Source organism: Lupinus angustifolius, chromosome LG18 (assembly GCF_001865875.1).
Source record: "Lupinus angustifolius cultivar Tanjil chromosome LG18, LupAngTanjil_v1.0, whole genome shotgun sequence".
Taxonomy (NCBI): Eukaryota; Viridiplantae; Streptophyta; class Magnoliopsida; order Fabales; family Fabaceae; genus Lupinus; species Lupinus angustifolius.
This window is the reverse complement of record NC_032026.1, coordinates 16147261-16161051: the sequence shown is the minus strand read 5'-3', so window position 1 is coordinate 16161051 and position 13791 is coordinate 16147261. Positions and strand designations below refer to the sequence as shown.

Sequence of the window (13791 nt, the reverse complement as noted above, 5' to 3'; positions counted from 1 at the left end):
GTCACCCATTCACTTTTATCTTCATATTTCATCCATTCCTTTTATTTCTCCACCCCATAGATTTCCCTTTATATATATGTGTGTCAAATCTATTGAACTTCACAACAGTTTTCTGTACATTATTTACCATTTCCTATATTCAGCACCAAATAAAGTTAAGAGTTCAAGTTACATACAAAGGAGTTCCATCATATTTCAGGTTCGTTGCCCTTTAAGTTTCATCATATTTGCTTGTATATCTATAGGCACGTAAACATACCCTTAGCAATGGATCATGCAATGATATGGCTCTAAAACGTTTGTTTTAAAGTTTATTCAGAAGTAGTTTGTGTGGGATTATACACCTTTTCTAACTATGATGTAAAAAGTGCAATTATTTGGATCTTTTTCTAAATAAAAACTTGCAAATACTTCTTTAAAGAAAAAAACAATGCACTATGTGTTGCACTTAGACTCGAGATCTTTCATTAAGTGTTGAATTTAAAGTTTAAACTTTGATTTCTGTTTCTGCTAATATGGATTGGTAAGCCATGCACATTGTTTTCACGTTGGGTTAATAATATTTACTTTATGCTCATTCTCTCTATATATGCACTAACAAGTTTAACTAAACCCTGAAGATATAAGAGAGTCATCATGGGGTACTATTTTGCTGTCATGAACGTTGTGTTGCTGTTATGGTGTGCCATGTTTGGTCATAATGGAGTAGTTGTGAATGCTGGTGATCAAGTAAGCACTAAAGCTAGTTATAACTATCAAGATGCTCTTAGCAAAGCAATCTTGTTTTTTGAAGGACAACGCTCTGGGAAGTTACCCTCCAATCAAAGAGTGAAGTGGAGGGGAGATTCTGCACTCTCTGATGGCAAGGCTGAAAATGTATGATACTTATAATTCTTATATAGTAAGATCCAATGTTTGAAATTGCGGTCGCAGTTAATGTGATTGTGGTAATTGCGGCCGTTACGATGCGGATTGCGGCTGTTGCGGTATGAATTACTTTGTGAGTAAAAATATATTTTTGACATCGATGCGGCCCGATGTGGTTGCATTGCAGCCTGATGCAGTCCGATGCGGCCTATTGTGGCCGCATCACTGTGAATGGGTATCACACCGCAATTGCGGTGTGATGCGTTTGCGGTGCCACAACCGCAATATTGCGGCCGCATCATGTGATACAGTCCGCAATTTGATACAGTCTTATGTGTGTTTCATACATTTATTTATATTAATTATATATGTTTGGTAGGTGGATTTATCTGGAGGATACTATGATGCTGGTGATAATGTAAAGTTTGGGTGGCCTATGGCATTTTCTGTTTCCTTATTGAGTTGGAGTGCTATTGAGTATGAGAGTAAGTTATCTTCAGTTAAACAACTATCCTATCTCCAAGGTGCTATTCGTTGGGGAGCAGATTTCATAATGAAATGTCACACTTCTGGATCCACTTTCTACACACAGGTATATAAATAAGTGAAGTGATGGTGTTAGATTATTAGCTAGTGCTGCATATTTTATCAAATGTTGCATTTTTGTGTAGTATGGTAATTATATTATGCATAACTCATTAGTAATGTTGTGATAGGTTGGAGATGGAAATGCTGATCATCAATGCTGGGAGCGACCGGAAGATATGGATACACCAAGAACACTCTACAAGATATCATCTAGTTCCCCTGGAACTGAAGCTGCAGCTGATGCTGCTGCTGCTCTTGCTGCTGCTTCAATTGTCTTCAAGAAATCAGATGCTAAATATTCTTCTAATCTATTAGCCAAGTCAAAATCAGTAAGCAATTCAAGCTGCATTGTTTATGTTCTTTCATGAATCATTGTGATAAATTGGCTCTATAACCCATTGATCAAGAACAATAATCTTTTCTGTATTTTGAGTGTGACAACTTCTATGACATTTTGAGTTTATAACAAGAGTTCTGGTACTTTATGATATAAAAAAAATTCAAAGTAGCCACTTATAGGTGTAAAAATAACAATACTTAGTCAGTAATATGATCTATGACACTAAAAATATCAGCAGTGTTATTAATCATATGACTAAAGTCTACAATTGTCCCAGGCAACTTTCACTTTATAACACAAAGAATCAGTACTATGTTACAGAATTCAAAGTTGTACAAAAGACACTTATAAAATGAATGTTATCATAAATGTCACTGAGACACTGAGACACTGATACAAACATTACTAAGAACCTATATTTTGCAGCTGTTTGAGTTAGCAGACAAGTACAGAGGATCTTACTCAGCTTCTTGTCCATTCTATTGTTCCAACAATGGGTTCCAGGTAAATATTGCCTCAAATATATTTCCAATTTCCATAGACCATTGATTAATAAGTGTGTCACTTTTGAATTTATGTACCAAAAGGATGAACTGTTATTTGCTGCTGCATGGCTATACAAAGCAAGTGGAGATAGCAAATACTTGAACTTTGCTATAACCAACTCAGGTCAGAGTCAAGCCATGAATGAGATCAGTTGGGATAACAAATTTGTTGGAGCTCAAATGCTACTCACAGAGGTCTTTCATATTATTTCATTCCATTATAACAAAGCTTCATTCTTTTCATTATCTTTCATCCAAACTAAGTGCATAATTCTCTCTATCTTTTATTCCTCTAGGAATTCTATCGCGGGAACCAACGTTTCAATATGCTTAAGAGTCATGCTGATCAATTTGTATGTTCAGTCATGCCAGGAAGTAGCTCTGTACAAATTAAGACAACTCCAGGTATATACATAACATAGTTATATATATCTGATAGTACTTTATTACTTGTATATGCATTCATAATCATGTATATTTTCATCAGAATATTGTGGCTGATGAAATGAACTAAAGGAGTGTATTATTGTTTGTTCAGGTGGGCTTCTGTTTATTAGAGACAGTTGTAACCTGCAATATACTACAGCTTCAACCATGATGCTATTCATATTCTCTAACATCCTAGACAAAAACAAGGTTGCTGGACTCAATTGTGGTTCTGCACATTTCACTACCTCTCAAATTAGAGCCTTTGGGCAAAAACAGGTTCAACACTTATCTAACTTTTGTTCTCAAACATTATTTAAGACCATATACTAAAGTTACAACTACAATGTATATATTTATCCACTCTTATGAGATACAATGTATCCAAATATTAACTCACTAAATAATCTAAAGGAGTAATTAGTTATTTTAGTCCCTCACGTTTTTCGACTTTACCAGGTCAAATTAGTCCTTATCAAGTATTTTAAAACATGTTAAAAATGACTAATTTAACCCACATTTAAACTTTTTGTAAGGGTACTGATTAATGTGTGCAATGCAGGTTGATTACATCCTAGGAAACAATCCTCAGAGAATGTCCTACATGGTGGGTTTTGGAAATAAATACCCAACTCAATTACATCATAGAGGAGCATCAATTCCTTCATACAATACTCAACGATCAAAGGTTGGGTGCCAAGATGGGCAATCAAAATATTTTCAATCATCTAATAAAGATGCAAATGTTCATGTTGGTGCTATTGTTGGAGGCCCTGATGGAAATGACCAATTCAGTGGTCAAAGATCTGATCATTCTCACAGTGAACCCACCACTTATATCAATGCTGCTTTCATTGGTGCAGTGGCTCCTTTAATTGGTGGAGGCCAAAAAAGCTCTTCTTGAATTTTACTCACTCAGTAAATACTACATAGTGCTGATATAATAAGAATTTTATCAACCGGGTATATTTCAATTTTCCATGGGTTGATGTAGGGGTAATAAATATAAATGTTAATAAAATCTCACTCATATGAATTAGTAGTAAGATATGAATTATTTATAAGGATGTGTTCAAACTATTGATAATATTATTTTTATTCAAATTATAACTGAAAATCTCCATTTTGTGAGATGTTATTATATATTTTAAAATCATATTTCTCTTTATATTTGGATTCATTACATTCTTGGATCTATCGTTAAGACTAAAATATATATATGTATATGATTTTTAAGTGTTCACATGAATTTAAACAAGATTCTGTAGCTAAGGTTCAGTTGTCTTCTCCTCTCAAATAAAGAAAAACTACACTCATTGTAAATGCCGCATGAGCAACACATCAGTATTATTTTTTTATAGGTAAAAATTATTATTTTATTGTGTATAAAACTCGAATCCATAACATCATTCCTTAAATCATTTATATCAACCATCATATCACATTATAACTCGCCGAACATATTTGTATTTAAAGATCCAATGGTAAAGACATTTCATCCATGACTTCCTAACTTAACCAACCACGCTTATAAAGGCAATGTCCTTAATGGCTTTTCCTACACTAATCACTTGTTAAAAAATTCAACAGGTATGGCCCACATACCTTCTCCTTAAAGCTAAGTACAATCATTTTCCCTTTTCAATTCATTCATCCTAAAAGGTCTATTTTTAAAAAAATCATTTGTATTCACTTTCAAAGTTAATTTCAGCTTGCGATTCATACAAGCAAATATCACTTTCCTCACTTTCACATCAAAGCTAGTGGTTCATTTGCATCCATCAGCATTTTCCAATATCCCTTTCATTGCTCCCCTTAACTATATATTCCATGTACGTATTAATACAAACGTTTGAAATGCCATAATAAACAAATGAAGTAACGTACGTTGGTTCAATTGATTCATGTTTGATTCCTCTTAAGTAATAATGTTTTGTGTTCGAGTATTGTGGATGGAAAAATACTCACCGAAAGAGTTAACCCCATATACACATAGATATTCCGGCTCGAACAAGATAGCCTCCAATATGAGGATACTTATAGGAAACAGAAAAAACAAATGGCTTGATAGTTATAATTTGTAACTAATCAAAACCACTCCAACCTAGACATAAAGGCATCTTTCTTCAACAAGCCGCAAGATATTTCTTCATGTCAACATTTTTGCCTTGCATTCTTATAATTATAAAGATTATATTCATTCCCGAAATAATGGGGTAGGTGATATAGGACTTACTCTCCAATATGCTCCCTCCACTTAAGTCTGTCAGACCAAATGACAACTGGAAAGAAATTGGGCTCTGACTCTGATATCATGTCAAGGTTTCATCTCAAAACCAATTGGCAATGAGATGAGTAACCCAACATGTATTTGAATCATTCTGAAAACAACGAGGTATGCAATATAAGACCTACTCTTCAACAAAAAATTATCACAATTTTCTTGAAGTTAATATGAGATGTTTATTTTCATAGATAAACATAGAAACTTAAATATTAAAATTAATTGATTTGCATATGCAAGTAGTGACATGCCGTCTTATCAAGACAAAGAAATCAGTTTTACAATTCAGTAACATATATGCAAATTTTGATGAAAATATTAAGAGACATGGTGGTAGTTCACTCCATGGTGACTTTAAGAGCCAATGTCATTGTGCAATAGCAACATGATCTCACCTTCATAGCTAATAGGTCTTTTCATATGGATCTTTTGTCTCAAATTGTATCTAAAATTATGTTTTAGATCAATAAAAACATGTTATGTCAATTCAAAAAATTAAATATTTTATTATTTTTATGTTTTTGCTTCAATATCATTGGTTTGATATATAGTTTATAATACATTTTAGGACCTTTCCCAACACACATTAGGGTAACACAAGCTAAATAATGATAAATAATATACTGATTATGTATAAATTTTTATACTATTAGTGCATATATATTATACTCATTGATACAACTCATAAAATATTTTAATATCTATGTATTAATATTATAGTATTATATTACATTGTCAATAGATCATTTATGTATTAATTATCATTAACTATTAAATAAAAATAATACAAATCAATGAGCTTATATTATAAAAAAAATTTACATTATGGATTTCATAAATATTAAATTCTTTAAAAAATAATGAAAATCTATAAATTGATATAGTTGGTTGAAATCTAAAATTAGTTTAGTAGTCCCTTGTTTATCACCAATAATTGGTCTAGTAAAGTAAATATCACTACATCCCAAAAAGATTGAAAAAGTCAAGAGTTCAATCATGATAACAATATTTGGTAGTAGGAGTAGCCACACATCAAAAATAATTAATTTCTTATCCAAAATATGAGAGGATATCATTGATAGTACAAAAAAAGATAATTTGATTCTTGAAAATGCATTTGTCTTAATGACTTGGTTTATAATGTAAAATAGTCTAAGCCATGGGTTGAAATATTACTTTTTTAAATATTAAAAATTTAAAAAAACAAAAACCCTCCCTTAGCTCTTTCTCCTCACTCTCATTGAACCGAATTCCTTTCCAGTGGAATGTAAAGAAAACAAATATTGTTTTGTAATTTTTTAAATCATCATTTAATTCAAAATAAATTAAAATCTTAACTCTTAAAATTTTTATTTTTATTTGTCATTATCTCTCCCTAGTATCGGACACTCTGTTACATAACAAACAAAATTTGAAGAAAAAAAATACAGAAATGAATTGCATTATAGAAAACCCTAATTCACGTTTGCATATTATACTTTTTCTTTTTCTTTCTATTTCTTTTCACAATCACTAATTCACTATAGATATAGTTTAAGTTGTCCTTAAAATAAACTTAGACACTGGTTCAAAATCAGTATTGTTTAAGTTAACCATTTGTCCGTGTCGGTGGTTCAGGTGGACAAGGATATGTTGTTTCAAACGCTGTCTCAGACCAATCCTATTATGCCACGTCAGTTAAAAAAATTAAATATTTATAACTTTAACAATTTTGCTTCATTGTGATTGTTAGGGACGTGGTTGAGGACATGATCAGGGTTCAGTAAATTCCAATCCCGTTCAGGCCTAACAAGTAAATGTCTTGTTAGAGTTGAAGTTATTGCCAAGTGTTAAGATCAACAATGATTATAAAGCTACAATTTCAAGTTTACATATTCTATTAAGGCTATTAACTTTAATTCACGTCAATCATGTTCACTATACACGTTACTCCAACAACATTAATGAATTTATTATTCCTTCTTAATTAAATGAAGACAAATTCAAGTCAAAATAATTAGTAACTTGGGCTTGCTTAATCATAAAACAATAGCTGCTTTTTTCTTATATCCTCTCTCTTCCTTAAGATTGTTCATAGGATTTTGTGGTAGGACAGAATTATCTTTGACCTAGCATGTTTTAACTTGATTACAACTTTCTAGTTATAAGTTGTTTAGTTGAGGAGATTTAGGATCATGAATTATAGGCAGAGATTTAATAAATCCAGTGAAGTCACTTATGAGATTTATAATTTTTTTTATCCCATTTTACACTCGTTTATTAGTTTATTGGCTAATTCTACCAACCATTCCCAAGCAAATTATACCTAATTGCAAACAAAAAATGTTTTAAAAAATATACAACATTCACAAAACACCCACACACACACACATATATATATATAACATAGAATGAGTTAAAACGATTTTTTTGGCAATTATGAAAAAAAAGATTTGAATTAATTACAACCAAAGCTAATACCAAAAATATGATTTAAAAAACTCAAACTCATGGTAACTAACATTGTTTCAAGACATTAGTAGGACATGCAAGTATTGAATAGCGCTCGAGTCACCATATGTCTAATGTATTGATTTAGAAGTTTCTATAAGAACCCAAAAAATAAATAATGACTCTCTTATATATAGTTATACTTGTATAATTTCTTATAAAATGTTATATGTATAATTACTTTGATATCACAACACCCCTACAACTATCATCATAGGAAAATGTAAGTAAAGATTACATCAATATTATATGAAAATAAATGTATAGATTGCAATTCTCTGTAATTTTTTCACTCCTTTATTTCCCTACTATAATAAACAGTGAAGGGTGTTGTTGGTGTCAAATTTAATTGCTATTTCTGTCACTATAGAGAAGTTAAAGTCAATAAACTGAGCAGGTCTATATCAGAAAATTTTATTTATAACACATGTACTTTATACTATAAAAGGATTATTTATAACACAAATACTTTATACTATAAAACTCAACGTTGTACATATTATATAGTTGACTAATTAAAGTATGAATAACAAACTCACTATTTATTTTGGAGCTTGGTTACGTAGGTATAGTACTAAACATGTACGTAGAACATGGTGAGTAAAACTAGCTATATCTAGAATAAAGTTGATGGAACGTCATTGTAGGGCTATATGTCCCTTACATATCGACCCCATTGTCAAGTTGTAAATGTCGGCTTGTATCAGTAGGATAAGATCACATGTCACCATTCATGTTTCATTTGGTGTATCAAGCTAATGAAAAAAATTCATTCATTAAAATTTTATGAAATTTGATTGATTTAATACACTGAAACAGGAAAATTACAGGACAGACGAGAATACTTGTCCCGACTTTTAAAGGAGGGGAATAGAGATAAACCAAAAGCATAACACACAAATAAATAACCCCAGCCACATTTGATTTAGGCAATACATTAAAGGCCACTGAGGGAACAAGACTAAAAGACAAGAAGTGAACAAGATCACACTATAGATGGGTCACCATTCTTGCTGCAATCAACAGAAGGTTAAGAGAGGCCTTTGGTCCCCTGAGGAAGATGAGAAACTTATTAGATATATCACCACTCATGGCTATGGCTGTTGGAGTGAAGTTCCTGACAAAGCTGGTTTGTCTTCTACATCATCTCTTCTTTCTTCTTTGGTTGATGATAGAATAAATCTCAACCTACCTATATATGTTCTAAATGCAATGACAATAATTGTGTGACTGTTAAACTTTTAGTCTTTAAGTTTAATGCATAAAATAGTTGTTTTGTGTGGCATTCAGGGCTTCAAAGGTGTGGAAAGAGTTGTAGATTGAGATGGATAAATTATTTGAGGCCAGATATTAGAAGAGGAAGGTTCACACATGAGGAAGAGAAGTTAATTATAAGTCTTCATGGGGTCGTTGGCAACAGGTTAGTTCATTTGAATCACACACTAGATCGAACAAGTAGCAGTAATAATCATATCCATCCATAATATGTGGTTTCGGTGTGAATAGAGGAGAAAAACTTATCTAGAGACGGCCCTAACACGTCATTTAGGTAAGTTTAATCGGATGTCTCTAAAGATGACGTGTTAGGGGCAAGTTTTTCTCGTGAATTAAGACGGTAGCTATATTAACTCAATACTGTACAAACAAACCATAAGGAGTTAGTCCTAAAATAGAACTGCCATAATTAATTCATAGAGTAATTCTCGTGACTGAAGGAGCTATCAGTTTTGGAGAAGTTAAGCAGCCAATTTTATGTCTGTTGAAAATTACTTGTCTGTTTTCACTAGACTTTATTCCCACCTTCACTACTTCAATTCCTTCATTTATAATACATGTTTCTTCAAATCTTTTTTCTTAAGCAACTAAAATATATTATCTTATTTCTTACCACGTTTTTCTCCACATACATGCTTCTAATTAAATTGTGACTTTATATATGTAAGGTTATCATACATAAGCCCATGCTTATTATTAAGCATCTCAATTAAAAAGTTAATATAAATTTAAGATTTTTATATATACTTAATTATATATGTTGTTGTTGTAATTTGGGAATGCAGATGGGCTCATATTGCTAGTCACTTACCTGGTAGAACTGACAATGAAATAAAGAATTACTGGAATTCTTGGATCAAAAAGAAAATCCGAAAGCATTCAGCAGTGACTTCATCCGCAGCCATTGCACAAAGTGTTGATCATCCTCATCATCAGTTCAATTATAACCAAAATAATCTAACTATAACAGCAAAAACACCACTTCAAGAAACCCTATTTCCTTCCACTACATGCCCCTTATTTATGTTTGACACTAGTTCACTGGATACTGGGATAACATTAACAGACACCAATGGAAAAGGAGAACAACTCTTTCAAGATAATAATGATTGTTTGAGCTCTCAAACATGGACTTTGAGCCACCATCAAGTTCAAGCCCTACCTACTACTTTCACACCATCTTTGGTTATGGATAATGCAAATTTTCTTCCACCATTGATTGAGAACATTGAGGACATGGCTCCAAATGATGAAGTACATCATTGCAGTATAGATGAGGAAGAAGAAATAACACTGGAGTGCCTGCATAGGCAAGAGTTTAATCAATTATGGGTGGAGACACAGCAACAATGTCCTAGCTTTCTTTTTTGGGACAACCTTGAAGGACAACTTGGAGGGGAAGCACTAGTACCAACTTCATCAAATATGGAAATAAATACACTTTCTCCTTTTCCTTCTACTTTGTGAGATAACAATTATTGTGAAACTGTCCAAATCTTTTTCTGTGTGCATTATTTTTATACACAAGTAATATTATTTAATTTGTACATGTGGTTTGTATATCTAACCTTTACACTACTTATGATTTTGGGAAAAGAAAACTGAAAATAACATGATGAAATAATGTGTTTGTTTCTTTTCTTTTCTTTTCCCAAGTTGTAGGTATTGTGGTTAAATATATAAATCAATAATATTAACTCTTCAAATATGCGATCTTCTAACTAGGAAGGGCTTCAGGAATGGTTCAGGCCCTGGCTGAAATTTGCAGAGATATTGGTCCTTGTCCCTTTGATTGGAAAGAGTACAAAGAATGAATGATTATAATATATGTGTTTATATATAACCAGTTGTGAAGTTGTTTATTGAGTGTTTTGATATGGATGAGCAAAGAATAAAATAAAGGTGATTGCAACAAGCAAAAAAGTTTGGTTTTGTGTACATGTGGGTGGTTTTTTTTGAATAATAATAATAATGTATTTGCTTTCTACATTTCCATGTCTTTTTTATGTAACAATCTTGTCTTGTAGAAAAGCTATAGAGAAAAGGCATTGACTTCTTATCACATGCATGTTCCCCTTCCCCTTTCCAATACAAGCCTACAAGCACACAAAAACAACAACCTTTTTAGTACAAAGTCTAAAATCCTCTCTGTTTTGTTAGTTGATAATATATTAGTCTTTAAATGATTGATATATAATATAATAAAATAAAAATTTAATTTTTTGTTAAGAATTTAATGGTCCTTAGATTAGGAAAATAGAGGAAAGTTGAGAAGGATAGTCCAACACAAGATACAACACTTAATAAGCATATTTATATTGTCATAGACTCATTAATTCCATTTTTAGAATGTTATATGTTGATAATTAAAAGGAACATTCTTTTAAAAGCGGTGAAAGCAAAAGTTAATTTTAAGAACTCACAATTGATCACCTAATAAGTTGTACATTTTTTTTGTACTACTAACATATACCTTCATTTTATGAGTAAGAAATTATTTCATTTTGGAATGCGTAACCGTCTCTCTCAATAAATATTACTCCCATTTTAAATCACTATATTAATACAAAAATACTATATTAATAGGACATCAAACCACTATATTAGTACAAAAATATTAATATGACCTATCTTTTAGAGTATGCGACATTCTCTACTATAACTTAAACCATAATATTAATATAAAAATACTATATATATATATATTAGTTTAAAATTTCTTTATAATTAATCATATGTTCCATCATTCCGAGAAACAATCAAATATTTGAATGGGATTGATATATATCATTATTGAAGGGTTGAGAAAAGAAAACCATTAGAAGGACAAACAAAATTAATAAAAAAGAACGATTTCCTTGAAGGCCATGGGGTGTAGTTGAAGGTTGGGCCCAAAAGATAGGCCCAAAATATAGGCCCAAAAACAAAGGTCTAAGAAGCAGAAAAGTCCATTATAAAATAAAGAGAAAGCGGAATTAGGGTTTACAGCAGCAGCAAATAGATAAAAGGGTGTGAGAGAGAAGTCTCGCTGAGATTTTTTTCGTTGCCTCCTTCACCTTCGCAATCATGGTATATCAACAAATTAATATTACTTTTGTCAATGCAAATTAATATTACTTTCTAGTTCTTCATTTTATTAATGCATGTTGTTTTATATTTGTACAGATCATTTCCGAGAAGAATCGTAAGGAGATCTCCAAATACCTCTTTCAAGGTAAAGATCATTATTTCTTGTATTTTGTTTATGATTCAATGTGATTTTTGGTTTAACAGCTTAGTTCAATGTTTATGCATTTAAAGTTCATATATATATATATATTCAAGTTATGGCGTTATTGTTTTAGCTGAATTTTTTATTTGTGGGCACGGGTGAACAGTTTAGCTGTGTGCTTAGTAATAATTTTCCTCTGAATTTATGTATACAAGCTTATTTTCATGAGATTCCTTGATAAGTTCATTGATATTAGCTAAAAGTGATTTTGGATAAGCTGTTCTTATAATCCAAGATAAGTTTTTCTTGGGCTCTTGAAAATGCTGTCTAATTGTCGATGTTTTGATATTCCAAAGAGGGAGTTTTGTATGCAAAGAAGGACTTCAATTTGGCAAAGCACCCAGAGATAGATGTGCCAAATCTGCAGGTGATTAAGTTGATGCAGAGTTTCAAGTCAAAGGAGTATGTGAGGGAGACATTTGCTTGGATGCACTATTACTGGTTCCTCACCAATGACGGCATTGAGTTCCTTAGGACTTACCTTAATCTCCCTTCGGAGATTGTCCCTGCCACTCTTAAGAAGCAGGCCAAGCCAGCTGGCAGACCCTTTGGTGGCCCACCTGGTGATCGCCCTCGGTAAGGAACTTTGTCTTTGTTTGTCATTTTTGTTCAGTTTACTTTAGTTTGTTGATTGCATAACTTGTTATTGTCATTATTATCAGTGGCCCACCACGCTTTGATGGAGAAAGGAGATTTGGTGGTGACCGTGATGGATACCGTGGGGGTCCCCGAGGACCTGCTGGTGAATTTGGTGGAGAGAAGGGTGGAGCTCCTGCTGACTACAGGCCTTCTTTTGGGGTAATGTTTTTGCATTATTTTTGTGTCTTGAGTTTTATGCATTATATTTAATTTCCATACAAGTGTGTGTTCAAATACTTATCCAATTTGATTATGTGAAGTTTTGTAACCTTATTTCATTATATTTGGTCGCTGTGGTTGCATTTGCTCTGCTTTTGGTTCTCATTACATAGTGCCCAACTTTTCAATCGGTGCACCAACACTTGTTAGTAAAACCAAGTTGATTGTTTTTTATTTGGTTTTGCATAAAATATTTTTGGAGTTTGCCAATAGGTTTGGACTAGCAACTATGCTCCGATGAACTTGAGACTCCTTGTCATTTACATTATGTTCTTAATATTCTTGTGTGAATCAGACTAGTCATTGATATATCTTTCTGTTTTTTGTTTGTTTTATGATTTACTGAATCAGTTTGTTTTCCTTCAATATTGTGCAGGGTCCTCCTGGTGGAAGGTCTGGGTTCGGTCGTGGTGCCGGTGGCTATGGAGCACCACCTCCTTCAAATGCTTAAATGTAATAATTTATGCTCCAGTTTTTGCAGTGTTAGTTATTCTGGCTGCTACTGGAGTCAATATATTTCCCTCCCCCAAAGGTTGTTATCAGTTTGACAATTAAGTATTTTAGTATTTGGTTATTTATGCAATGAAGATTTTCGGATTCTTGTATCAATTTACTCAATTCTCTTCATAGTCTAATGTTTTATTCAATCCTAGACTTCTTAGAGAAAGTGTGATTTTGGATTCAAATGTTCTATTTTACAGCACTTTAGCTCTGTAATGGTATTTCTTTGGTTTAATCACTTTTTAAGAACCAATATATTAATACCCCATAGACTAGATTGGCATTGTTTTAGTGACCATATTTTATTAATCTTTTAATTCATTAAATGCTTTTCCTAGGTATATTC

General features: G+C 32.2%; 3 protein-coding genes across 4 annotated transcripts; all 3 read left to right on the top strand.

Annotated features, from left to right (window-relative positions):
• LOC109332303 (endoglucanase-like) lies at positions 96-3684 on the top strand. 2 transcript variants are annotated; one of them, XM_019567246.1, is made up of 9 exons: positions 96-199; positions 621-876; positions 1247-1459; positions 1584-1784; positions 2222-2299; positions 2383-2535; positions 2637-2745; positions 2879-3045; positions 3329-3684. In XM_019567246.1, the coding sequence occupies exons 2-9, from the start codon at positions 637-639 to the stop codon at positions 3668-3670; spliced, it is 1503 nt and encodes a 500-aa protein (XP_019422791.1). In that variant the 5' UTR covers positions 96-199; positions 621-636; the 3' UTR covers positions 3671-3684. The 2 variants fall into 2 exon arrangements, with proteins under 2 accessions (XP_019422791.1, XP_019422792.1); XM_019567247.1 differs by having other exon boundaries at positions 596-876.
• Positions 8392-10758, top strand: LOC109332674 (transcription factor MYB26-like). Its single transcript, XM_019567688.1, has 3 exons — positions 8392-8669; positions 8831-8960; positions 9601-10758. The coding sequence occupies exons 1-3, from the start codon at positions 8537-8539 to the stop codon at positions 10280-10282; spliced, it is 945 nt and encodes a 314-aa protein (XP_019423233.1). The 5' UTR covers positions 8392-8536; the 3' UTR covers positions 10283-10758.
• On the top strand, positions 11768-13596 carry LOC109333402 (40S ribosomal protein S10-1-like). The gene is made up of 5 exons (XM_019568878.1): positions 11768-11884; positions 11981-12029; positions 12383-12662; positions 12749-12884; positions 13321-13596. The coding sequence occupies exons 1-5, from the start codon at positions 11882-11884 to the stop codon at positions 13393-13395; spliced, it is 543 nt and encodes a 180-aa protein (XP_019424423.1). The 5' UTR covers positions 11768-11881; the 3' UTR covers positions 13396-13596.